Consider the following 27428-nt stretch of genomic DNA (forward strand, 5'->3'; position numbering starts at 1 on the left):
TGGTGGGAGCTGGTCTTAGATTTCTCTGCTTTATGGAAATCCCCGCTCCCCCTTCATCAGCTGGAAAAAGCCTTTTCCTAAGGTGGGGCAAGCTGTCACTGCCAGTCCCATCTTCCCAGACCCTGCCAGGTCCAGGAAACATTAGAACAGGCTGGAGTTTACCTCTAAGGCACAGGTGCCAGCTGGTAGCTTGTCTGGGTTTTTGTTTGCTCTGTGACTCCTCATGCCACATGCTGAGGGTGGAGTACCTTCAGGTGACTGGGATTTCTTCGACTCAGGAGACAAGGATGATGATGACGATGATGATGCAGATGAGAAAATGCAGTCATCAGGGATCCCAAATGGTGGTCATATTCGTCAGGAAAGCCAGGAACAGAGTGAGGTGGACCATGGAGATTTTGAAATGGTGGTGAGTCGGGCCGGAGAGGGGAAGGGGGCCTCTAACTCTCTTATTCAGTGGACTTCCAAAAGCTGCCATTTACCGTGGGACACTGACATAGCTTTCTCTTTGCAGTCTGAGTCCATGGTGTTGGAGACAGCTGAAAATGTCAACAATGGCAACCCCTCTCCCCTGGAGGCCCTGCTGGCAGGCGCAGAGGGCTTCCCGCCCATGCTGGACATCCCGCCTGATGCAGATGATGAGACCATGGTTGAGCTGGCCATTGCCCTGAGCCTGCAGCAGGACCAACAAGGTAGAGGCAATGCCAGGAGCACAGCAGCCTAATTGCCTTGCACAGGAAAGAGGGCTTGGCAGTTACTGATGTGCAACTGACTTAGTTTGTCCCCAGATTTGGGGAGAGGTTGATCTGGGTGAGAGCTGTTTGGAGATACAGGTGGAGAGTGAGAGGGATTATGTTAACATTTTCAGTCTGGGAGCCAATCTCATAGTTTCTGTTAGTTGGATTGTCCCTCCCAAATCTGTTAGATTCCTCCAGCCTGTGCCCTCCCTACCTGAGCTAAAGAAAGTCTTCCACCATCTCTGTAACGAAACGTGGTGGTTGGGTAGCTATAGCTCTTGATTAACTTCCTCTAGGCCAGAGGCGTCTAACGCTGGAGAGTTTAGACTCCCGAGGGCAGCAGGTGGCCAAAGGAGCGTTGTGGTTGGGGTCTGGGGGGGATGTTGTGCTCACTCTCCACTTGTTTCCCAGGCAGCAGCAGCAGTGCCCTGGGCCTGCAGAGCCTGGGGCTGTCCGGCCAGGCACCCAGCTCTTCCTCTCTGGACGCAGGAACCCTCTCTGACACCACAGCATCAGGTAACTGTCCACAGCAAGGAGCACGGCTCAGGGCCCCAGGACCCTCAGGCCTCGTTTCCAATGCTGTGAGAGTGTAAGGGGCAGCTGCTTTGACAGGCCATTCTGGACTTCCCGCTTCTGCCTTGGCTTTGGAAGTAGGAGTGGGGAAGGCATACCGATGCAGCTCTGCAAGGGCGCTCATGGCTGCGCTTCCGGCTTTGCATGCTGCCTGGCTTCATTCAGCTCACTCCCCGGGGAAAGACCAGGAGACCAGCTTGCAGGTTGATCAGCTTTAGGGTTTAACCGACAGCTTTCAGGGTTCTTCATCAGCGTTCTGACATTTTAGACAACATTAAAAGAAAGACAAGAAATAGAGATTATACCGTTTAACTTTTTCTCTTCATTTGGAAATAAAAGTGAAGCTGCAAGAAGCTGAGTTAGCTGCAGGTTAAAGTAGCTAGCTATCAGGGATGTGCGTGCTTGGGAGGTAGGGATTTTGTGCACAATTCAAATGCATAGGAAATCTTCAGACCTAATTTTGTCTTCACTTTCAAACTCTTCTCATGTGTAAGAAAAGAAAAATTCCTTAGTAGAGAGTTGGACCAAAATAGAAGCGGGTAGGACATCTGAACAGCTGCTGGAAAAGCAACCCCTGATTAATTTATGGGTTGACTTGGAGTTTTTCAGACTGATGCTTTCCTATATTGGTTTGTTTGTTTTTTATTTTCTTTTTGGAGGTTTTACCCTGGGTAGGTAAGAAAGAGATAAACTGGCTGCTCCTCTTCACCTGCTGCCATGGCTTGTTGCTTTCCTTGGTCCTTTTAGTTGCTGTCATTTCAGGCTTGGAGGTTGCTGTCGTGCTGTACCACATTCCTACTGTGCTCTGTGGCTGTCTTGGCTTCCCTTCTCCATGTACCTCATCCAGCATTTTCCTCCTGTCTCAGCTCAGCCCTGATCCTGGATGCTGTGGCTGTCTCTGGGGAATTTCCTTGCTTCATTTTAGCACCTGATGAGGAGGATTAGGAGGTGTGAAATTTCCCAGTGAGCTCCCCCTGGACCACCTGATTAGAAAGAAAAACAAGCAGGGCTGATTCCAGAGCTCACATAGTGATTTCCTCTTATGAGCACTGATTACAAAACAAATCTCATTAAAATTCAGAGTTCTGTGCTTCCGATCTCAGGAGGAGTCAGTAACACCTACACAGTGGTGACTGAAGCATTGTAGCTAGAAAACTGAGTGTTCATGTCACAGATTCTCACTGAATCTCTGTACTGTTCTGTTTGCACTTTGATGCAGCATCAAAGGAAATGCCCAGTGAACTGGGTTTCCACTTCTGTCTCAGTACTGTTCGCAATGCACCGTGTGCAGTGTTTGTTCCTGTTAGTTACTAACCAGCAAAGCAAACCTTTCCCTTTTCTCTTCGGCGACAGGACAGATAAACTGCATTGTGTTTTCTGCACTATGTGGTTTGATGCTTTTGCTCCAAGGAGGGGTTTTTACCTGTAACAGCTCTTGTTACTCTCTCAGCTCCAGCCTCAGATGACGAGGGCAGCACAGCAGCGACTGATGGTTCCACCCTTCGGACCTCTCCTGCTGACCATGGTGGTAGTGTGGGCTCGGAGAGCGGGGGAAGTGCAGTGGACTCGGTGGCTGGCGAGCACAGTGGTAATGTGGCTGGGGTCCTGATCTACTTGGGCAGAGGGTGGGGACAAAATGGGAATCCCTCCCTGGGTCCTGGGATTGGTTTCAGCAGAGGGAAGCTTTGGGATCTCATGGAATTTATTTGACCTCACCCCTGGAGTTTCACGTGTTCAGTGATAATAGCTTAAGCTCAGTGAGGTTAATATTGAAATATTTTATAGGCAGCTTTTAATTATCTGTTAGTGGAAGAAAGCAATGGTACACCTAATCCCAAATCATGATTTAAAAAAAAATGTTTTTATTGATTTCAGAGAGAGGAAGAGAGAGGGAGAGAGGGATAGAAACATCAACAATGAGAGAATCACTGATGGGCTACCTCCTGCACACCCCCTACTGGGGATTGAGCCCACAACCCAGGCATATGCCCCGACCTGGAATTGAACTGTGACCTCCTGGTTTATGGGTTGTCGCTCAACCACCGAGCCACAAAAGTTGGGTGCAAATCATGATTAATCTAAAACAATTTTGGTATGACCTTGAAGTCCATTGTTCTGGGTTTTGCTCTTTCTGGGGAAGATATTTTGGGTAGCATTGTTAATGATCTGATGTGTTAATATAATAGGTCATCATCACATAATTCTAGCTGATAGGATGGAACTCTAGGATGAGGAAGCATGAGAAAGCCATTTTGGTTTGATCTTATAAATCAGTCTGTGGATGTGAAAAAAATTTTTTAAAAATATATTTTATTGATTTTTTTTTACAGAGAAGAAGGGAGAGGGATAGAGAGTTAAAGACATCAATGAGAGAGAAATATCAATCAGCTGCCTCCTGCACACCTCCACTGGGGATGTGCCTGCAACCAAGGTACATGCCCTTGACCGGAATCGAACCTGGGACACTTCAGTCCGCAGGCCGACGCTCTATCCACTGAGCCAAACCAGTTAGGGCTGAAAATTCTTTTTGTGGAGGAGAAGAGTAGCTGAGAATGTCCAGATTCCCAAATCAGTATATATTCTCTGGAATGTGAAGTGGAAATTTATCAGTAGCTGAGATTAAGATAATTCTTGTAGGTAGATATTGTATTCTTTAAAAGAATGAGTGACTGTCTTGGGAGTCATTTAGCATAGTGCCCTGGGGTCAAAATTGTGAATTTCATCCTTATATAGTTTCACATAGAAGAAAAATTTTCCAAAGCTACCAGTTATCTTCTAACTATTGCTGACTTGAGAATGCATTGGATTCCATCATGCTTTGGGAGTTGATTTGTGCTTTTAAATAATTTCCCTCCAGTATCTGGCCGGAGCAGTGCTTATGGTGATGCCACAGCAGAGGGGCATCCAGCTGGACCAGGAAGTGTCAGCTCAAGCACTGGCGCCATCAGTACCACCACTGGACATCAGGAAGGAGATGGCTCCGAGGGAGAAGGAGAAGGGGAAGGAGAAGGAGATGTCCACACCAGCAACAGGTCAGGACCTGGTCATTCTCAGTCAAGAGGCTTTCCTATGGGAAAATGTTTTAGGAATAGGATGATGGATCCATTGCAGGAAGTGGAGTGGGCGATAGCAGTATATTTCTTTGGAAATATACAGATAATAAACTCATGAAGCAATTTAAAATCTTTGCAAGTGTTCTAGATCTGTCTTTGTTGTCCTAATTGGAATTCTATCAAATCAAATGCAGAGAGCATAGAAATTAGTTTTTCCCTTAAGGCTTCCCTATATTCCTAAATAGCTGAGGAATATATCTTCCTCACGCAAATCTTTCTTGTTTCATCAACAAGATGAAACTAATTTTGTAGCATTCTCTTTATAAATGGCATTGTTATAGGCTCAACAGTGATAGTTATTAAATATACACTAGAAATAGCTGCTTGCTCAGCATGTTTATAATGTAATGGAGAAGTAAGACAAAGCCAATGCATGTTTATGTCTAAAAAATACCAGTGGTTGAGCTCTTGGCAAATTGAAATTAATCTAAAAATTCTAATCGGCTTCCCTCAAGACATTCTGGTGGTGTTTGTACTGGATTGGTGGAGTGAATGTGTTCTTAACCAAGAGGTGACTAGAGAAATAGGAAGAAAAACCTAAGAATTCACTTGTGATATAGTAGTTTTTAAATTTGTTGAGGCCCACAGTTATCACATTAGTGTAGAAATAAAGAATCAATACTTAGAACCGAGTGATTTTTATCAGAAAAACAGGTCACTGAAGCTGTCAGTCATCAGAGACATTGCAGAGGGCGTCCGAGTGTCTCCTTTATTGTCCTTCCCATTCCACTCAGACCCTTGCAACAACTCTCATGGAGGTGACTGGCTCAGTTTAACTGCTGATATCTTGATGGAATTCATTTTTTAACTTAACATAAAGGGGCTTTCTACTTAATCTTTTTATTTTCTCTTAATGTGATTTCTAGGTTAATTCCATGAGTTCAGATAATGTGGTCTTGCTAGGGGTTGCAATTTTATTTATAAAGAACCAACTTTTGTCGCCCCCCCCCCCCCCATTGTAAGTCTGCTTTCTATTTTATTTTCAGTCTTTATCATTTTCTTTCTCTGCTTCCTTTTTTTAATACCTTATTTTTGGAGGTATAATTTTCTGTTCTTTTTTTCTAGCTTCATAAGATGGAAGCTTAAGTCATTGATTTAAAATCTTTGTTTTAAATACATATTTGAAGCTATATATTTCTCTCTAAAATTCCCTTTAAACATTGTTTTCGCTGGAGCCCACATATTTTGCTATGTTCTGTTTTCATTGATGTTCAGGTAAATGTTTTCTAAATTCTGTTGTAATTTACTCTCTGGGCCCAGGTATTTCCAAACATTTGGGGATTTTCTAATTATTTTTCTGTTACTGATTTATAGTTTAATTTATTATGGTTGCAGAACATACTATGTGATTTCAATCCTTTGAAATGTTTTGAAATTCATCATTGCTTCTAAAATGATGTTAGGTCTTTTTAGGATTTTTAGTTGTTTTTAGCAGGATGGTCAATTAAGGTAACCTAGCCATATTGGACATGGAGATCTCTAAAGTGGTTTTAAGTTAACTCCCCCCCCCCAAGGCATAAGTTAATTAAACAATTAAGGTGGCTTATTGTTTTAAATAATATAATAACTGAATTGTTTTTACTTTTAAGTCATAAGGAAATTGTAATTTTTGTTAGTGTTTACTTTTTTGGTGAAGTTTTAAGAATAATAAGTGTTTGAAAAGCCAATGATCTGGCATGATCTTGGTCCAGGTCCAGACCTGCTCATTTTGTTGACTTTTTCCTTCGTGTGTGTATTCACTCAGATGCATATTCTCCAAATATGAAGATTTTAATCCATCTCAAAGCTTATGTTTTATCCTAAAAGTGCTGAATTGCTGCTGATATCTCTGCTTTCTTCACTTGAACCTCTTCCACTCCTGATCAGTTCTTGTAGTCCCCCATAGCTTGCCTAATTACTCATGAATGCAGGCAGGTATGTGCTTTTATGTGCTATAGAATTCTAAAGGACATTTAGCTCATTCCTTTGAGTTCTTTTTAGAATGATAATCATTATTCAAATAAGACACTGTACTTCCATTCAGACTTTTATTATTTTGAAAATATTCTGGATAACTGCCTACTAGGATATGTAATATAAGGAAACCACACTTAAAAAAATATATAGGCATATGGTTTATTACAAACAACGATTTGTAAGAAAAATGAACAACGATTTACTGTGAGAGCAAACCCATTAATTCATTCAGCAAAATGAACTTTTAAATTTATGTAAGATAGTGTGTCAAGCGAGGCTGCCAACCAACTTGTCAACAAAACCCTAATTAATTGATTTTCAATTGGTCCTTTTGAATCTGTGTATTCATCAGAGGTCCAGGAGCACACACTTAGTAAGGAAATCTAGCTGTTTCTTTGCAGATGAAGAAGGCAAGGTAGTGACCAGATGAGTATATGGGAAAACTCCTGGGTCCTGTATGGGAAGGGTGGTGTTGAAATGGAATTTCACACTAGGAAAAATGATGGACTGGCCTTTCTAAGGACTTGGGGAAGCATGAGAACGAAAGTGTTGGGTCATGCCCTGACCGGTTCAGCTCAGTGGATAGAGCGTCGGCCTGCGGACTGAAGGGTCCTGGGTTCGATTTCAGTCAAGGGCATGTACCTTGGTTGTGGGCACATCCCCAGTAGGGGGTGTGCAGGAGGCAGCTGATCGATGTTTCTCTCTCATCAATGTTTCTAACTCTCTATACTTCTCCCTCCCTCTCCGTAAAAAATCAATAAAATATATAGTGCATGAAATTCGTGCACTGGGTGTGGAGCAGGGGGGGAGTGTCCCTCAGCCCAGCCTGCCCCCTCTCACATACTGGGAACCCTCAGGCGTTGACCCCCATCACCCTCCAATCGCAGGATCGGCCCCTTGCCCAGCCCTGACGCCTCTGACAGAGGTGTCAGGCCTGGGCAGGGGACCCTCATTTCCCCCCATCACTGGTTCTGCCCCCAGCCCAGGCCTGATGCCTCTGGCCTAGGCGTCCGGCCCAGGCAGCGGGGACCCGCAGTGGCAGCGGGGGGCGCCGCGATCACACGGGCTCCGCCCCTGCCCCTGCAGGATGCCTCTGGCTGAGGCGTTCGGCCCGGGCAGCGGGGACCCACAGCTGCAGCGGCCCCGCGATCGTGGGCTCCGCTTTAGGCCCAGGCAAGGGGCCCCTAGCTCCTGGGACTGCCAGCTTCGACCGTGCCCAGCTCCCATCGCTGGCTCCACCCCTACTTCCTGCTATCACTGGCCAGGGCGGCAAAGGCGCCTGATTCTCCGATCATGGCTGGGGGGCAGGCCTTTGCCCTCCCCCCCAGCTCTTAGCTCCCCCCTGGGTTTCCGATCACTGTCAGTGGCAGGGTGCTTCTTCCTGCTTTCCCTTTCGCCTCCCTGCATTGTGCCTACATATGCAAATTAACCGCCATCTTGTTGGCTGGGGGAAAACATAGTGCTTACTATTAAAGGTTTAAATTTTGATACTGAGAATGGCTAGGACAGTGATGGCGAACCTATGACACATGTGTCAGAGGTAACACGCGAATTCATTTTTTTGGTTGATTTTTCTTTGTTAAATGGCATTTAAATATATAAAATAAATATCAAAAATATAAGTCTTTGTTTTACTATGGTTGCAAATATCAAAAAATTTCTATATGTGACACGGCACCAGAGTTAAGTTAGGGTTTTTCAAAATGCTGACACGCCAAGCTTAAAAGGTTCGCCATCACTGGGCTAGGACCTGATTGCTTGACAAATATTTTAACTTACATGTAGTAGGTTTTTAGTACCGTTAACGGTATTTTGCAATAGTTTTGCTCCCTTTTAACAAAGTGAGATTTGTCCTATGTTGCTGGTTAATAAATAGGCATTTATTAATGTTAGGATTGTTCCTGAGCAGAAGGTACCCTGTTTACCTTGGGAACAAGAGGAAAGAACTATATTCAGCTAGTAAGTGGTTGTATATTAGCTCAGGTTTCATATATTTTCCTTGGCCTTTTAGGCTGCACATGGTCCGTCTGATGCTGTTGGAGAGGCTACTGCAAACCTTGCCCCAGTTAAGAAATGTTGGAGGTGTCCGGGCCATTCCATACATGCAGGTATCCATCTCTCAGTTCACTGGGTCTATCACATTATAGGTGGACCATCCTAAGCATGCTGCCATCTCAAGGCATTGGTATTAAACAATGGAATTCAATTTATAGCCCTTCATTTTATAGATGAGAAGCCCAAGGGTCAGATAATTTTTTCAAAATGTCCACAGTCATCCAGCTAGTTATTAACAGAGCCAAGAGCAAAAGTCTGCTCCAGAGATTCCTAGTCTGCAGTGACTCTTCATTAATATCAGTGTATTAGAGTGTGGTCTTGTGATAGCTATTCTCCCACTGGCTGCCTTCCTTTTGGGCAAAATTGTTCTTTAATTCTTAGTAGCACAGTGCCCTCTCTCAACCCAATTTGGTTGAACATAATATAGGTTAGTCATTTAATTTTACAAACTTGATGCAGAACGTTTTCTGTGATGCCAAATACCAACATTTGACTCTTCTGACTCTGGACGCATAAACTTTGGATAACTTGGGATTTAGAAACTTTTCACAGATTATGAGTGACAGGGAAGTCAGGAAGATTGGGATTTCTTCTGAAACACCTTTTGTTCGAGTTGTTTTCTAGGGAAGTGGCTTTCACATTTTATCTCTCTGGCTTCTAGGTCATTCTGATGCTCACTGCAGACCTGGATGGAGAAGACGAAAAAGACAAGGGGGCCCTGGACAACCTGCTCTCCCAGCTTATTGCGGAACTGAGCATGGATAAGAAGGTAAAATTTGAGTCATAGTGAGCCCAAAGAAAATGGGGCTCAGCTAAGATCAGTTCTCAGTTGTTTTTTCTTCTCTTAGAGAATTTCCCCTATTTTCAGGGGGTGACCATCCATTGAGGCCTCTAGTTCTGTTGATGCCACAAAAATGTTTTCACTGCCTACTTTGGCCCAGGCATACTCTTGGATCTGAGCATAGTTAAGGAATAAGACCAGGTCCCTACCCCTATGGTTCTATAAGGTGAAAACAGTGAATTAGTTGTTTCAGTCTTCATACGCCTTCCTAAGTGTATCAGGCTTTTGGTAATTCAGGCGTAGTCCATGGATACACGAGCTTGCTTTGTCTCCGATTCCATCTGAGGCATTTAGCACTGATAGGCTTGAGGGAATCTTGTTCAGAGGACGCCTCAAGCTTAAACGTGAGCCTAAGCTTCTGGGCTGTTTCTGGTGCAGGACATCTCCAAGAAGAACGAGCGCAGTGCCCTGAATGAAGTCCATCTGGTAGTGATGAGACTCCTGAGCGTCTTCATGTCCCGGACCAAGTCTGGATCCAAGTCTTCCATATGCGAGGTATTTTTACTTCAAGCTGATGGGTGTGGGGAAAGGTAAGAGGATTGTCTGGTTGGTACTAGGGCTGAGGGCCAAGGTGATAGTCCTGATAGTCAGAATAAGGCCATTGTTGTTGCTTAAGAGGCGTTAGATTCTAAGCTGTCACCTCTTCAAGAACAGAGCTTCCACCTTTTTCAGAATCCCTTCCAAGTCCTGCTCTTTGCAACAATCCCTCCATTGGAGGGGTTAAAGGGTTTGGAAGTTTCATTATTAAAAGGCAGGGGACTGTTCTGCAAGGCGCGGAGTGGCTAAGAGGATTCCCCACTGTATGTTGCTATAAGGTATGGTAATAAAGCAGAGAGAAAGCAGTGTGTGTGTGGTGGAAAGGAGATTAACACAAAGCAGAGAAGGTAGAAATGGAGGCTGAACTGCATCCGATCTTAATGAGCTTATGAGCTGTGGGGTTTGCTGGGATTTGCAAGACTCTCCTAATGGTTTTATTTACAGTAGCTTTTCTCCTACTTTTTTATTCATGTGATTGCTTACCCCATCTCCTTTGGAAGCTGGTACTATGAGAAGAGCCCCTATTGGGAGGGTGGAGTTGCCCAAAGTGCCTATAATGGAAAGTTTTCTCTCCTTGGAATGGTCTTTTTTTCTAGTTGCCCAAAGAAAAAGAGAAAACCATGCCCTCCAGGTGGAAAAGTTATCTAGTCCTTGCCTCTTGGCTTCTGGCGTGTGTGTGTGTGTAGAGAGATTAGAGTTGAGAACTGGTGTTTGTTTCTTTTCTCTTACCATGCCGTTATTCAAAGGAATTGGGGAAATTTTGAACTAGTGGGAAACTTTTAACTCAAGAGATCAACTACCTCACTTCCATGACAACTAGCTCTACTGTGAGTGTGTTTCCTCACTCCAACACCCAGCTGCATTTATAAGCCATTCTTACCTTCTCCCTCCCAGTCATCCTCCCTCATCTCCAGTGCCACCGCGGCAGCCCTGCTGAGCTCTGGGGCTGTGGACTACTGCCTGCAAGTGCTCAAATCCCTGCTGGAGTATTGGAAGAGCCAACAGAATGATGAGGAGCCCGTGGCTGCGAGCCAGTTGCTGAAACCACATACTACTTCCTCCCCACCAGACATGAGCCCTTTCTTCCTTCGCCAGTATGTGAAGGTGAGGGCTTTCCCTGGACAAAAAGCCGCTCCTGTGCCTCATCCAGAGCACACTCAGTGAGGAGAGTGAAGGAGCAGGGGCGAGGAGCTGCAGGAGGGAGCCTGCATCACTTGGTGTAATTTAATAAATGCCCTTCTGTTGGGATCCTGAGTCCTGCCACTTTGTAAACCTTAGGAATTGAATGAAATCAGACAGTCATGGCTCTTTCACATTAAGCTCCTTAGAAAAAGATGAGATGGTACAAGGTCGTGTTGTCAGTAGTGGGTTATGTTCTCATGTGTGTCACATGCTGTCATTAGAGGTCTTTTAACATGCTAGTTTAGAAGATGGGCTTCTGATCAGGTGAGCCTGGTAACAGTTGTTCTCACTTACTAGCCAAGAGGCTTGGAGAAGTTCTGTCTAACCCAGCCGTGGGCAAACTACGGCCCGTTTGAAATGAATAAAACTAAAAAAAAAAAAAAGACCGTACCCTTTTATGTAATGATGTTTACTTTGAATTTATATTAGTCCACACAAACACTCCATCCATGCTTTTGTTCCGGCCCTCCGGTCCAGTTTAAGAACCCATTGTGGCCCTCGAGTCAAAAAGTTTGCCCACCCCTGGTCTAACCTTACTTAGTAAGCCTTGTATACCTGGAAAAGGAGGGTACACAGTGTCTTCTTTATAGGCTGTCGTGAGCATTGAATGAGGTGGTGTTTGTAAAGTGCAGTGCCTCGCACATACCGATGCTCAATAAATGTTCATTATTACCATTTCTATTCCGCTGCGTCCATGTGGTGGAGCCAAATGGGTTGGGCTAGCTGTGCTGCTTACTGCGTACTCAGAACTGCTTTGAATATATAGGAGTATAACAAGCATAAAACAGGAATCTGATCATGTCCTTCTCTTTTTAATAACTCTTAGGTGGTTTTTTATTACTTTTCGGCTAAAAAGTTCTTTGAGGATCCAGCTATCTTACTACCTAGCTTTCGTACCTACAGCACCCCTGCATGCAGCCCTACTGAAGTGTGCATTTTCCCATGTGGCATGTTGCCTTTGTTCATGCTGTCACTTCAGAAATTCTTCCTCTGCATCCCTGTGTTCACTCATTTCTCGAATTCCTATTTCTTCTTCAAGACCCAGTTCCAGCATTGGATCCTAGGGAAAACCTTCCCTAAAACACACTTCCCTGCTGTCAAGTCTGATTGAGACAGTGTTTACCTGGTCACGCATGTGGAGTCTCCCCTTCAAACTCACAGCAAAGATCATACTTACTCCCTTTTATACTCCCAGTGCTTGGCGTAGAACGGGTAAATAACTGGTGATTGAATAGGAGACACATGCAGGCTCTTCCTGAGAACCACACATCTTGCAGGATAGCTGTTGTTTCCACTGTCCTCAAATCTCCCTGTACCCCTGCCTGTCCGTGTGATGTGAACCCAGGATTTCGCCTGAGTTTAGTGATCCTGGCCCCCTTGGCTTATTTGAATATTTCTTGTTATTATGGAAGTTTTAGTTCTAGGAAATGAAATATATCTCATATAGAAAGTCAAATCTTTTCCTGCTACTGCTTTTTCAGTATTTTCTAATTCTAGGTTTTGTGTAAGTAGAATACAATCAATCCAGTGTTAAAAACCAGAGTGAACTTTTAAAAAAGAGCAGTGAGATCTATCTCCACTGCAACCTTTACATGTAATGAAATTGCCCAGGAGCCTGGGGCCTTGCTTGGTTTGTAAGCAAAACTGTCAGCCAGTGATGGCTCTGGCTTCAAAAGGAGCCATTGACCAGCTCTAGCTTAAGGTATGCCTAGTGAGCAGTAAACCAGCCTTTTTCTTAAGTGTGGTCATGGAAATTGCCAATCACAGGTTCTTACACAAATGTTCTTCTCCCAGGGTCATGCTGCTGATGTGTTTGAGGCCTATACTCAGCTTCTAACAGAGATGGTACTGAGGCTTCCATACCAAATAAAAAAGATCGCTGACACCAGTTCTCGAATCCCACCTCCTGTCTTTGATCATTCCTGGTTTTACTTTCTCTCAGAGGTAAGTGAAGGGGGCGGTGCCAATGGAGGAGAGGACACATTGTCTGTGACTGCCTTTGTGGACCCCTAACCCTCATAGTGTTTCCCCTAGGTCTCACCCCTGTGCTGTAGACTACAGGGTGGGGCAAAGGCACGTTTACAGTTGCATGCAAAACAGTTTTTCTTGTATTATTATTTATTCATTATTGTGTTATTTTCCATACACACTACTGTAAACCTACTTGTGCCTTATCCTGTATATGGTGAAACTGGGAGATGTGCATCAAAGCAAGCTATCCACTTTAGTTTCTGATCTGTTCATTTAACTTTCCCCACACAATGATAATGGGCAAGTTTAATACTTCGGACTCTGTCTGGAAAACAGAACGTATACTAGTTAAATTAACAGAGATTTTAATATAGGGAACTGGTCAAATGGCCATTGAAATAGCAAAAAGATTGAAAGGGAATGCTGAGATACACAGAGATAGTAACTGCAAGCAGAGCTACCAGCAGCCTTGTGTGTGAAGAGGGAGGCCCAGTGGATCTCAGGAGGGTGCAGGAGCTCTGAGGAGAGGCGGAGTGTTGTGGTTGATTCTGGAAGTACTGAGAGAAGCTGGTGATTAACATTTGGTTTGCCCTTGAATACTGAAGAAATAACGGAGGCCTTCAGGGTGAGGGGCTGTTGCTAGGATAGCAGGCAAACAGGAAGAAGCAAGTCCCTTCTTCTCCTCCTGCTTTCCAGTGTCCCTCTAGTGCTCCCTATTGGCAGAACCTAAGGGAGCCAGTTGCAAAGAAACAATGCAGTTAGCATAATTCTGGACTGGACACCGCAGAGCAGCAGGGTATTATGGGGTGAGTTTGGAGCCAGCTGAGAGACCATAGTTATTAACCACAGCAATTGTGAGATTAACTCTAGGATGAATAATCTGTTAGCAATCTCCAAATGACCATTTCAAGGTGTATATATGATCAACCTCACCTCTTTCCCCATCTCTTTCACCTGAGAGATTCGGAATGTTTTTTTACCTTGTATTTTCACTCAATGGGCCAGAGTGGAGGCCAGCTTCCCTATAGATTCCTAAGTATTCTGAGAAGGGGAGCAGTAATATTGCTGTATTTCCCTCTTTGACTTCTTTCTTTCTGTGCCTGTCTCCTGGCCCCTGTAAGGAATTCTAAAGTTCACCAGAGGCTAGCTTGGCCACAAGAAAATAGTTTGGTTTGTGTTTCTCACCAGTTTTTTTGATTTTGTTTCATTAATTCTCACTGGAGAATATTTTTCCCATTGATTTTTAGAGAGAATGGAAGGGTAAGAGAAAGAGAGAAACATTGATTAGTTACTTCGCACATGTACATTGACTGGGGCAGGAGAACCAGTAACCCAGGTACATGCCCTTGATAGGGAACTGAACCCGAGACCCTTCGGTGCGTGGGTCGATACTCTATCCATTGGGCCAGGGCCCTTACCAGTTTTTATTTTTACCTTTTTTTAAAAGAACTGCTATATTTTATTTTTTTGTTAATCCTCACCTGAGGACAGTCTTTCATTGATTTTTTAGAGAGAGTGATAGGGGAGAGACAGACAGAAACATCGATGTGGGAGAGACACATTGATTGCATGTACCTGCAACCGAGGAATGTGCCCTTGACTGGAATCAAACCTGAGTCCGAGGGGCCGACACTCTATCCACTGGGTCAAACTCGCCAGGGCTATCACCATTCTTCAATAACAGCTCATGGAAAGCCAGGGAGCTGAGGCTGGTACAGATATATAGTTCCAGAATCATTGACTGTGTTGTTTTTTCCCCCTCAAGTACCTGATGATCCAGCAAACGCCATTTGTGCGCCGGCAAGTCCGCAAACTTCTGCTCTTCATCTGTGGATCAAAGGACAAGTACCGCCAGCTCCGGGATTTGCACACCTTGGACTCCCACGTGCGTGGGATCAAGAAGCTGCTAGAGGAACAGGGGATATTCCTCCGGGCAAGTGTGGTGACAGCCAGCTCAGGCTCCGCCTTGCAGTACGACACACTCATCAGCCTGGTAAGAGGAGGTGGAAGTGGATGGGTGGGGAGGGTATGTGATAAAGCTCAGCTGAGTAACCCAGATGGAGTTGTAGACAGGGCTTTTAGATATTTAGAGAACATCCTGGTCAGGGCTGGATCAGGGAAAATCTGTAATACCTGACTGGGTGCTACCCCACCATGTGTAGTTGGCTCTGGGGTCTGAGATTTTCCCCTTACATTCCCTCCCTACCTGGCTGTGGTTCATCTATTATGAGGAGGGGTGACTTGGATTTTTTACCTCTGTTATTTATTCATGTCATGGACAGGATCAACCTGAAATTTGTACATTTCTGATTTTTGTCCTTGAATGCTAAAGAAATGATGTCTTACTGCCTGATGATAAATTGTTTGGACTTTGGGGAGTAAATTAAATATTTTGCATAGGAGCATCTAGAAGGAACAACTTCAGTATTAAAGACTCCTAATCTAATGTCCTTACTGTTGTGCTTTTAGTAAGAAAAAAGTAAACTTGTGTGGTTTTCCAAGTCGTGGAAAAACATCTCTCCTGCTGCATTATTAAGCAGTCTGAAGGGTGCCTGGAAACAAAGGGCCGTTGTGTGGTGGGGAGTTGAACTTAGGAGGCGTGGCAAGAGCCTTGTGCGTGTGCCTTGGTCCCAGGTTCATCAGCGCACCAGATTAACTTTGCACAGAGGGCCATGTTCTGTTTGCATCCAAACCAGATGATGACCCCTCAAGGCAGCAGGTGTGGTACCGGGTGGGCTGCTTGGCGGGGTTACTCATTTTTGATGATTGGTTTCCATTTCAGATGGAGCACCTGAAAGCCTGTGCAGAGATTGCTGCACAGCGAACCATCAACTGGCAGAAATTCTGCATCAAAGATGACTGTAAGCAGTGCTGCTCCTTTTGATTGCATTATTCATTCATTCCTTCAGGAACTATTACTGAGGCTACTATATGCCAAGGACTAAACTGGATGCTAGAGACATAAAGCCATGACCAAGATAGGTAGTCATGCGCCACTTAACATTGGGCATTCTGGGAAGTGTCTCATTAGGCCAGTTCATTGTGCGAACATCATAGAATGTGCTTATACAAATCTAGATGGTGTAACCTTTACACACCTAGGCTCTGTGGTATATCACCATCATATATGCAGTCCATTCTTGACCAAATCATTATGTGGCGCATGACAGTGTAGACAGAACTCTTGCCTAGCAAAGAAGACAAGTAAAAACTTAAAAGAGTGATAAGGGTCAGTAGATAAGATTTGGGGTGCTGCAGGGGCACCAAGTAGGAGTATCTGACCTCTAGACTGATAGTAAAACTACAGAGGAGTGTATGGAGTCTACAGAATCATCTTACTCAAAGAAGTGGGGCTGGGAGCCATTCTCTACATAGTGTTACGATACTTGTCAGTATTTCCTCAGGATGTAAGTTCTTCTTGGCAGCTCTCAGCAGAGAGAACTTAGAGAAGGAGCTGGTGGGAATAGGGCAGTCCTGACCATATGGAGAAGTTGCTCTAGTCCTTGCATGTAAGTTGAGTTGTCATCATCTTGGAGCTGAGCCCCTCTCCTCTGCCTGCAGCCGTCCTGTACTTCCTCCTCCAAGTCAGCTTCCTGGTGGATGAGGGGGTGTGTCCAGTGCTGCTGCAGCTGCTCTCCTGTGCTCTGTGCGGCAGCAGAGTGCTCGCCGCGCTGGCGGCCTCAACAGCGTCCTCTAGTTCCTCCTCCTCGGCCCCTGTGGCCTCCAGCTCTGGACAAGCCACGACACAGTCCAAGTCCTCCACTAAGAAGAGCAAGAAAGAAGAAAAGGAAAAGGAGAAAGAGGGTAAGAGACCAGGGTGATATATTCTAGTCTCTCCTGGAGCACAAGGTTTATTCTCTTCTGAAGTGTCTTTCATCCTGACTTAAAGGGGACCTAAAACCCAATGACCTCTGGGCTCTGCTTTGGTCTCATTTTCAGTTACATTGAAGGTGACACCTTGAACAGTGTGCCTTCTCATCCTAAGTGACTGTGATAGGAAAGGTCAAAGTAGACAACATTTTTACTAGGCCAAGTTCCTTTTTCTGTGAAATAATAATTGTTCTGTGGCAAGTTTGTCAGTGTGAAATGAAATGTGCCCTGTAAACTGTTGAATGCTCTATAAATGTAACCTGTTTTACCTGACTTCTCACCATCAGAAATGCAAGTGCCTTTCTGCTTAACGCTTTTCATGGTCCTTGGTGACCCGAGACAGGTGATCAGGGGTGGAAAGCAAGGAATGTGTTCACATCCTCTCAATTAATTATTCAAATCTCTCTGTTCAAGTAGGTGTGTAGTAATATTGACTGTTTTTGGTAGCAAGCTTTCAAAAGGTTATTTCTCCTCCAGTGTAACTATGTTTGTTCAGTGTCAGGTGAATTATAGGCACTTTCTGCTTTTGGGGGGGTGCATTATTATATGTCTCTTTTGAGGTTGACCTTTTGTCTCCCAGGAAGCAACTGAAAGTTGTTTTCAAATTATAACCATTTAGCTCCAACATTCAGACGTGGACAGCCTCTCCTCCCTCTGTATATGCTAGTGCTGGCTGTGATACTCTAGACCACTTCCCCCTATTCTTCTTGCCTTGATCTTGCAGGTGAGAGCTCAGGCAGCCAGGAGGACCAGCTGTGCACAGCTCTGGTGAACCAACTGAACAAATTTGCAGATAAGGAAACCTTGGTCCAATTTCTGCGTTGCTTCCTGTTAGAGTCCAATTCTTCCTCGGTGCGCTGGCAGGCCCACTGCCTGACACTGCATATCTACAGGTAGGGTCCAGGGCGGTTTTAACAGTCTTCGTGGATCTGGGACCAGAGTGGACGGTGTAGTTCTGGCTTGGTTTTATGTTACACGCTCACGGTCACAGTGTCAATATTTATACCAGCCTGAGCATCCTCTTAACTATTACAGATTTCTTCATTGAGTTATCTGATTTTTAGTATTAAACTGATGTTTTAAGCAAGAGATTATCTGTTTCCCACTAAGAAGGCTATGCTTCTAGAAATTTGTAAAATGATCAGGCTTGACTCGTTAGGCTAACAAAGCTTGGTTACTGCCATTGAGTAATGTTGGATGATGGGAATAGACCGCCTCCCGAAGACGGGAAAGGACTGTCCTACATCTGTTAGGATGGATTGTCAAAAGAGCAACAAAACCATTCAAACTCAACTCATAGTTATGGGGAAATAGCTACACCTAGAAAAATAGTACCTCGGCCTTGTTGATAAAGAACCTCAGGGCTTTCTGCTGCTTGGTAATACGAACTGCCGTTTATCTACAGAAACTCTAGCAAATCTCAACAGGAGCTCCTGCTAGATCTGATGTGGTCCATATGGCCAGAACTCCCAGCCTATGGTCGTAAGGCTGCCCAGTTTGTGGATCTACTAGGATATTTCTCCTTGAAAACTCCACAAACAGAGAAAAAGGTAACAGTTGATTTATGATCAAAAGGGCTAACTTGTCATTTTAACCTTTTTTCCCTCTCTCTTTAAAAAACATATATATATTTATTGATTTCAGAGAGGAAGGGAGAGGGTGAGAAAGATAGAAACATCAGTGATGAGAAAGAATCATTGATTGGCTGCCTCCTGCACTCCCCTTACTGGGGACCGAGCCTGCAACCTGGGCATGTGTCGAACTGACCAGAAATCGAACTGTGACCTCCTGGTTCATAGGTCGACGTTCAACTGCTGAGCCACACCAGCTAGGCTAACCATTTTTCTCTTGAGTTAAGAACATTATGACCAACACCTAAAGGGGTGCATATATAAAACCTCTTGTAAAAATATATATGCACTCCCAGTGTGTATACTATGTAGATAATATACACTAGCACATAAGTACAATCTGAAATTGGTTTAGCCAGTAGAAGTAGATCAAGCGGGAAGAAAATGCAACTCATTAAAATTGCTTGGGAAAGACAGTGCTTCTCTGGGTTTCTAACAGCTCTGATTACATTCCCCAGAGTGTTTCTGCAATTATATGACCTTTCAGTTTTTAAAAAAATACATTTTATTGAATTTTTACAGAGAGAAAGGGAGAGGGATAGAGAGTTAGAAACATTGATGAGAGAGAAACATCAATCAGCTGCCTCCTGCACACTTCCTATTAGGGACGTGCCCACAACCAAGGTACATGCCCTTGACCGGAGTCGAACCTGGGACCTTTCAGTCCGCAGGCCGACGCTCTATCCACTGAGCCAAACCGGTCAGGGCAATTATATAACCTTTTCATGGCTTCTCCTTGAGAATCAAACTTGGTCTAAGAAGATGGACTATCATAAGATTGTGGGAACTTCTAAAGAAGATAGAATCCTTTAAACGATTAGGAATTAGGCCCAGCTTTGTATGATTCTGATGGAGGCTGAGAAGTCTGGTACTTCTGGGGCGGTATTATCTAGAAAGCAGAAGACAAAAGTCTTTTCCAGTCAGACTTCCCTGGGGCTTTAACTGTGGTCCTTTATTGACTTCTGTTTCAGTTGAAGGAATATTCACAGAAGGCTGTGGAGATTCTGCGGACTCAAAACCATATTCTGACCAACCATCCCAACTCCAACATTTACAAGTGAGCTCTGTTCTGCTTTCTCCCTGTTGAAGCTCAGCCAAATTGCTCTCTCAACGTTGATTGGCTCTAACATGCGAATCAATATGCCCCGTCTAGTTGGTCTTTGAATCCCTCCCTCGTAGCTGGGGCCTTGCACATAGAAGTTACTCAAAATATAATTGCTGAATTTGGGTTTGGTAAGCAGTAATTTTTTAAAAAAAGATTTCTAGTTTCCAGAGTCTAAGTGTAAATAAAATAAGACAAGTTTACAGAAAATGGCTGCATTAAAAAAAACTTTTTGAAAGAGAACATTGGTTTAAACTGACAATTTATTGTTTCCAAGGTTTAATAGTGACTATTCTTTTTCTCCCTTATAACTTTATTGAGGTATAGTTTCCATAGGACAGAATTCACCTATTTTAAATATATAATTCAATGATGTTTACTATGTTTAATTGTGACTCTGAGTCAAACCGTAAACTTTTTAGGATTCCCCCTGATCTCGGGACAGCTCAGAAACAGGAAACTTTGATTTGAAATTTCCTTCCTATAACTTCTCAACCCTGTTGGCATTTCTCACATGTCTTTATGTTTTTACTAGGGTGGGGATTGCCTTGGGGAATATTGAGCCATGGCCTTTTCATGGCTTCTTTATGAAGCTCAGTGCTTTCTAAGATGAAAATTTCCGTATATGCTGAGACTGGTTTCTTCTTTAGCACCTTGTCTGGCTTAGTGGAGTTTGATGGCTATTACCTGGAGAGTGATCCCTGCCTGGTGTGTAATAATCCAGAAGTGCCGTTTTGTGTAAGTGACATCTTCAACGTGGATGGTCCTGAGGCTCACAGGGCCAGTGGGTTTCTTACTTCCAGAGATTGGTTGTTACTGCATAGGTGTTCTCCTAATGCTTGGTTGCCAGGGGTATGAGTCCTTACCTGCTACACTTGTTACCTTAAATAGAAATTTCATCCATGGATGAAGAGTGGGTTACAGTGATGAATTTTGAAGAAGGCAGGATGAGCCGTTCGTCTTGAACTAATACAGTTTTTGTGTGTCCTCTTGTGTTTAGTATATCAAGCTGTCTTCCATTAAAGTGGACACCCGGTACACCACCACCCAGCAGGTAGTGAAGCTCATTGGCAGCCACACCATTAGCAAAGTGACGGTGAAAATTGGAGACTTGAAGCGGACCAAGATGGTGCGAACTATCAACCTCTATTACAACAACCGAACTGTGCAGGCCATCGTGGAGCTGAAAAACAAGTACGGGCTCTGGACTTGGGGGTGGGGGGCGCTGGTAAGGCTTCCCACCTGTTGTTGGCTTTGATTGTTGGGATCCGGTAAAGTAGCGCATCCCTAGAAGTCCAGTATATCCTCTTATCCACTTCAGTCGTGACGGGGGGACAAAAGTGAAATGCCAGCTCCTAAGGATGTCAGCAAAGATTATTTTAAAATCATGTCCAGGGGGCCCTTGGGGTCAATGGAAGTTCATCAACAGCTTGCCTAGGGAGGGGAAGCTTAGTGAGGGGCACGCCAGGTTTCTCATACCCAGGTTAACTAGAGCAGTTTCATTTTTATATAAAACCGTCCACATTGGGAAGCAGTTGTCATTTTTTGGATTTAGATGCTATTCTCTTGCTCACAGAGCAGGCAGTATTTCTCCAGAAGTTTTTCCAGTACACAGTCCTTCCATTTCTGCATGGTGCCTCCTTCTGTATCTGCTGACGTTGGGTCTTTCTAGCTCATCGATGCCAGTGTTTGAATCGGGGCAAGTCATACATGGGCTAAAGAAGGCACTAGCAGGTTACAGTGCTGACTTTTACTGAGACAGATACCTTTTTTTAAAAAAATATATTTTATTGATTTTTTACAGAGAGGAAGGGAGAGGGATAGAGAGTTAGAAACATTGATGAGAAAGAAACATCGATCAGCTGCCTCCTACACACCCCCCACTGGGAATGAGCCCGCAACCAAGGTACATGCCCTTGACTGGAATCGAACCTGGGACCGTTCAGTCTGCAGGCCGATGCTCTATCTACTGAGCCCAACCAGTCAGGGCCACGTGGAACATCTTAAAGCACTCGTATGTTCTATCCTTTTTTATAGAGAAAGGGTAGTAGAAAGTATTTTAAAAATTAGGGTGCTATTATTTGCCAGATGTCCTGCTCTTAGAGTAACCACTTCATTGCCCTAGAAAAATACATAGGAACAATCTTTATCTCATCAGACCGTCATCACTGAGCCTTAAATGAGAGGCTGTCAGGTCTCTGTCCCTCTATCTGACACTGTCTCTCTCTTAGGCCTGCTCGCTGGCACAAAGCCAAGAAGGTTCAACTGACCCCTGGGCAGACAGAGGTGAAGATTGACCTGCCCTTGCCCATTGTGGCTTCCAACCTGATGATTGAGTTTGCAGACTTCTATGAAAACTACCAGGCTTCCACAGAGACCCTGCAGTGCCCACGCTGTAGTGCCTCCGTCCCTGCCAACCCAGGGGTGTGCGGCAACTGTGGAGAGAATGTCTACCAGTGTCACAAATGCAGGTAAACGAGTAGTTGTCGCTGGGCTAGGGCCATGAACATTCTTTGTATCTTTCTGTTAAGAGTCAGTGTGGGCAATTTCAGTGTCTGAGTTAGAGGATTATGGGTTTGTAAAATGTGAAGTACAAAGGTAGAGAAGGAGGGAGACGGGGAAGAGTGGAGTGTGTGTGTGTGTGTGTGTGTGTGTGTGTGTGTGTGTGTGTGTGTGTGTTTGCCCAACCTGTGATGGGTGGGGGGGGGCGGTCTCTAAGTTTAGTTCTTGGTCTTCCTTTCTTGTTATCTGGTTGCTTAAGTCATAGAGAATAGACATGATAAAATCCATTTCCTCCCTGGGTCATCCCTACACCACCAAACTTCTGCTGCTCCCCTGACCGAAACACTTTGGTTCTTCAGATCCATCAATTATGATGAAAAGGATCCCTTCCTCTGCAATGCCTGTGGCTTCTGTAAATATGCTCGCTTCGACTTCATGCTCTATGCCAAGCCTTGCTGTGCAGTGGATCCTATTGAGAATGAAGAAGACCGGAAGAAGGTGAGGCCACTTCTGTCCTAGACTCAGGCTTTGATCTGAGCTTTCTCTACAGCTGGTGTAGGATGTGTGCTTTCCCTTCAAGCCCCAAGCTTCCTCAACTCAGGACTATTTTCAGGGCCAAGCTTTTGGGTGGAAGCAAATAATGAAGTGAGATATATTGAAACACATGGTTGGCCTAGGATTTTGGAGATACGTTGGTAATAAACTAGAATATCTCAAGGGGCAAATAACTTTAGATTTGGAAAGGTGGAAAGGAACCGAGTGGCTTGCCATGCATTTTTTCCATGGACTGCTTCATACTGCAGCTGTGCGTCTTCCCTCAGTATTAGACTATTCAGGGGCCACTTCTCAGCCAGCATGATGTGATGGGATTGGATTTTAGAGGAGTGAAAAGGGGTGGGCTTTGGAGTCAAAGGACCAAAATTCCAGTTCCAGCTGTACATTTTAATACTGTGTGACCTGCCATAAACCACTTTCCAGCATTGCATGTTTATATGTATGTGGTATTATATATGTACATAGAATTTTATTAAAAACTAGAGGCCCGGTGCACAAAAATTTGTGCACTGGGGGGGGGGTCCCCTCAGCCTGGCCTGTGCCCTCTCACAGTCTGGGACCCCTCGGGAGATAACGACCTGCTGGCTTAGGCCTGCTCCCGGGTGGCAGAGGGCAGGCCCAATCCCTAGGTGCAGCCCCTGGTCGGGCGCCGCCCCCTGTCATGCACACCCTCAGTTGTGATGCCACCCTCAGTCACGATCAGGGTAGGGCCGATTGGGGGGTTGGGGCACCGTCCCCTGTCATACTCAAGGCAGGGTCGACGGGGAGGTTGTGGCGCCACCCTCGGTCACGCACAGAGCAGGGCCAATCAGGGGGTTGGGGCACTGCCCCCTGTCACTCACAGAGCAGGGCCCATCAGGGGGGTTGGGGCTCTGTACCCTGTCACGCACAGAGCAGGGCCAATCAGGGGGTTGGGGCGCTGCCCCCGTCACACACAGAGCAGGGCCCATCAGGGGGTTGGGGCACCGCCCTCTATCACCCACAGAGCAGGGCCGATCAGGGGGTTGGGGCGCTGCCACTCTCACACTCAGGGCAGGGCCGATGGGGAGGTTATGGCTCTACCCCGTCACACACAGAGCAGGGCCCGTGCGGGGGGGGGGGGGGGGGTTGGGGAGCTCCCCCCTATCAGGCACAGAGCAGGGCTGATCAGGGGGTTGGGGTGCCTTCCCCTGTCACGAACAGAGCAGGGTGGATAGGGAGGTTGTGGCCCCGCCCCCTGTCACACACACAGCCGCAGGGCGATCGGGATTTGGGCGCTGCCCCCTGTCACGCTTATCCCGGTGCTGGGAGGCCTCATGGCTCCGCTGATCCCGGTGCTGGGAGGCATATTACCCTTTTACTATATAGGGTAGAGGCCTGGTGCATGGGTGGGGCCGGCTGGTTTGCCCTGAAGGGTGTCCTGGATCAGGGTGGGGGTCCCCACTGGGGTGCCTGGCCAGCCTGGGTGAGGGGATGATGGCTGTTTGCAGCTGGTCACACATCCTTCAGGGTGGGGGTCCCCACTGGGGTGCCTGGCCAGTCTGGGTGAAGAGCTGAGGGCTGTTTTCAGGCTGGGGGTGACTGAAGCTCCCAACTGCTCCTTTTTTTCTTTTCTTTTTTTTTATTCTGGGCCAGCTTTAGCTTTGAAGCTTGGCTCCAGCTCTTAGGCCGCCGTGGCTGAAAGTAGGTTTCTGGCCTTTGCTTACAATGTTGCGAATCTGCTGGCTGAAGTCCGGTGGTATTTGTTACAGAGTTTCTTAAACTGCCCGCTCAGAGGCCTGCAGAGGCAGGCGGGGAACGTTGGTTTCCTCCATCACTGAGGCAACCAAGCCTCATGTTAGTTTCAAGCTGCCTGTCTGCCTGCGGCCATCTTGGCTGACAGTTAATTTGCATATCTCGCTGATTAGCCAATGAAAAGGGTAGCGGTCGTACGCCAATTACCATGTTTCTCTTTTATTAGTGTAGATAATTAGAAATAAGATGCCTGGCCCACACGATTATTCTGAAGAAGAGAAAGAATGTATGGAGCACAGTACCTGCCCTATAGGAAGTGTTTCAGTGAACAGATCCCTCAGGGAAAGCCATCACAATGGAAAGCCTTTGTGCGCTCATCCATGTCTTTTCCTGTCTAGGCTGTTTCCAACATCAATACACTTCTGGACAAAGCTGATCGAGTATATCATCAGCTGATGGGACATCGGCCACAGCTGGAGAACCTGCTCTGCAAAGTGAATGAGGCAGCTCCTGAGAAGCCGCAGGTAACCCCAGATTGCAAGGGGCATTTGAAGAGGGTCATGATCAGAAGACTGTCCCAGGTAAGACGATCTCTCAGTGGAAGGCTGACAGCTTCCCTCTTGGATTGCAGGATGACTCAGGCTCGGCTGGGGGCATCAGCTCCACTTCAGCCAGTGTGAATCGTTACATCCTGCAGTTGGCTCAGGAGTACTGTGGAGATTGCAAGAACTCTTTTGATGAACTCTCCAAAATCATTCAGGTAGGGAAATGGGAGCGCCTTTAGAGTGTGCTATTGGGAATTGCTTTCAAAGCAGCCCTACTGCTCTTGTCCAGCAGTTCAGATCCTTGAGGATGGGTTTTAAAAAATCCAGTGCCAAGATTCTATTTCCTTTTTTGACCTATGCCATTTTGGCAGGCTAGACAACTCCCTTCAACCAGGATGGGCCATATAACGGTGGAATATTGATCTCCGTGGAATGGGAGGCTGCCTGTAGACGAGAGCAGCTAGTATCCTTCCTTGCCACCGAGATCGCTGGTGTGCCTTCTTTGCCACATGTACCTGCGGTTCTGACCTTTGTCTTTCTTCTTTTTGAGAATCTGACAATGGAATTAAAAGCATCTGCCTGTGATCAGAGGCTATTCTGACTCTGCCCCTTACCTTGGTCAAGCCAATCCCTCTAAGCCTGTTTCCATCTCTCTAAAATGGGGATAAAGTATCTAACTGGTGGGATTATCAAGAAGGTTAAATTAGAAATACATGTAAAAGTTTTTTTTTCCAAACCAAAGCTTTCTAGTTAACTTCCTCTTCCTCCTTATTTTAATTGCTAATTTCTTTTTCTTTTGTCTTTTTTTTCCTTAGAAAGTATTTGCTTCACGCAAAGAGTTGTTGGAATATGACCTGCAGCAGAGGGAAGCAGCCACCAAGTCCTCCCGGACGTCTGTGCAGCCCACCTTCACTGCCAGCCAGTACCGGGCCCTATCCGTCCTGAGCTGTGGCCACACGTCCTCTACGAAGTGCTATGGCTGTGCCTCGGCCGTCACTGAACATTGTATCACACTGCTCCGGGCCCTGGCCTCCAATCCAGCCCTGAGGCACATCCTCGTCTCCCAGGGCCTAATCCGGGAGCTCTTTGATTACAATCTCCGCCGAGGCTCTGCGGCCATGCGGGAGGAGGTCCGCCAGCTCATGTGCCTCCTGACTCGGTCAGTCTGCCTGCATCGTGGTGGGGCTAGTAATTCCTGCTGACACCAGGGTTGATGGCAGCAGTGATGCTGGGAACACTAGAGGGTGCAAAGATTATGCTTCTCATTGCCAGACAGTTTGGCTAGTTTATCATGGAGGAGAAAATGGGGAGCTGTTCAGGGTGTAGATCAGTGGTTCTCAAACCTTCCTAATGCCACGACCCTTTAATACAGTTCCTCATGTTGTGGTGACCCCCAACCATAAAATTATTTTCGTTGCTGCTACATAACTGTAATGTTGCTACTGTTATGAATTGTAATGTAAATATCTGATATGCAGGATGTATTTAGGCGACCCCTGTGAAAGGGTCGTTCGACCCCCAAAGGGGTCGCAACCTGCAGGTTGAGAACCGCTGGTGTAGATGAATGAACTTAAGGATGTTTGAAACCCTGTGTAAGTAGTGTAATTGGCTTATACTGGGCTTGTTGGTTTCAGTGTGGTTTCCTGAGGAAATGGTCTCTGAGTTCTGGTGAGGGGGAGAAGGGAGTGACTGGGCACTTGAACTTAAAACTCACCCAAAAGAAGACAGTGGAGCCTAGTGGTTAAGAACTTGGACTCTCTGGCCCGTTTGGCTTGGTGGATGGAGCGTTGGCCTGCGGACTGAAGGGTCCTAGGTTCGGTTCTGGTCAGGGGCATGTGCCTTGGTTGCGGGCGCACCCCCAGTGGGGGGTGTGCAGGGGGCGGCTGATCGATCTTTCTCATCGATGTTTCTGGCTCTCTGTCCCTCTCCCTTCCTCTCTGTAGAAAATCAATAAAAAAATGTGAAAAAAAAAAAAAAAAAAACCAACTTGGACTCTGGGTCAGAAAGATCCAGGCTTAGTATCTGGTACTTTGTACTGTGGGCCTTAGACAAATTACTTAACTCCTAGAGCCCAAGTTTTCTTCATCTGAAAAATACTGACAATAGTGAATACCTTCAAGATTCATGGTGAGATGAAATGGAAATAATTCGTGTAATAACTCATGTTTGTTGAGTACTTAAAGAATGCCGATACAGTGCCCAGAGCTGGATGCGGATATATACTGAGTATATAACTTAAACTCTGGGATGGGTTGGGTGGTTGGTAAATATTGTATTGTATATTCACTCATTTAGCAAATATTTATTGACCATCTGCTGAAAGCCAGGCACTGTGCTAGACTCTGAGGTTACAATGGTAAATGAAATGAAGTCCCAGTCCTCATGGAGTCTACATTCTAGATGGGAGAACTGCATTGGACAGATAATTCCACAGCACAGTGTCAGGAGGCTAGATTGTGAAGAGAAGCAAAGCTGGAGTGGTGACCCTCATTGTGGAAGGGGTTGCTGTGTAGGATAGGGTGGTCCAGGGAGACCTCTGAGGATG

General features: G+C 45.5%; 1 protein-coding gene across 11 annotated transcripts in view; it reads left to right on the forward strand.

Moving 5' to 3' along the window:
• UBR4 (ubiquitin protein ligase E3 component n-recognin 4) overlaps positions 1-27428 on the forward strand; it is a 124533-nt gene that overhangs the window by 63419 nt on the left and 33686 nt on the right. For 6 of the 11 annotated variants that reach the window (XM_059691000.1, XM_059691007.1, XM_059691008.1 and 3 more), the window contains 23 exons: positions 279-409; positions 515-692; positions 1149-1253; positions 2743-2898; positions 4168-4342; positions 8391-8487; positions 9096-9203; positions 9654-9770; positions 10707-10916; positions 12789-12938; positions 14731-14958; positions 15748-15826; positions 16527-16769; positions 17560-17728; positions 18241-18385; positions 19438-19523; positions 20219-20306; positions 20569-20762; positions 21800-22039; positions 22430-22568; positions 24737-24862; positions 24970-25098; positions 25699-26042. In XM_059691000.1, coding sequence (XP_059546983.1) covers positions 279-409; positions 515-692; positions 1149-1253; positions 2743-2898; positions 4168-4342; positions 8391-8487; positions 9096-9203; positions 9654-9770; positions 10707-10916; positions 12789-12938; positions 14731-14958; positions 15748-15826; positions 16527-16769; positions 17560-17728; positions 18241-18385; positions 19438-19523; positions 20219-20306; positions 20569-20762; positions 21800-22039; positions 22430-22568; positions 24737-24862; positions 24970-25098; positions 25699-26042 — 3637 coding nt within the window. The remainder of the gene's footprint in view (positions 1-278; positions 410-514; positions 693-1148; positions 1254-2742; positions 2899-4167; positions 4343-8390; positions 8488-9095; positions 9204-9653; positions 9771-10706; positions 10917-12788; positions 12939-14730; positions 14959-15747; positions 15827-16526; positions 16770-17559; positions 17729-18240; positions 18386-19437; positions 19524-20218; positions 20307-20568; positions 20763-21799; positions 22040-22429; positions 22569-24736; positions 24863-24969; positions 25099-25698; positions 26043-27428) is intronic. The other 5 variants (XM_059691003.1, XM_059691011.1, XM_059691004.1 and 2 more) reach the window with 4 other exon arrangements.

This window comes from Myotis daubentonii, chromosome 3, assembly GCF_963259705.1.
Source record: "Myotis daubentonii chromosome 3, mMyoDau2.1, whole genome shotgun sequence".
Lineage (NCBI taxonomy): Eukaryota > Metazoa > Chordata > Mammalia > Chiroptera > Vespertilionidae > Myotis > Myotis daubentonii.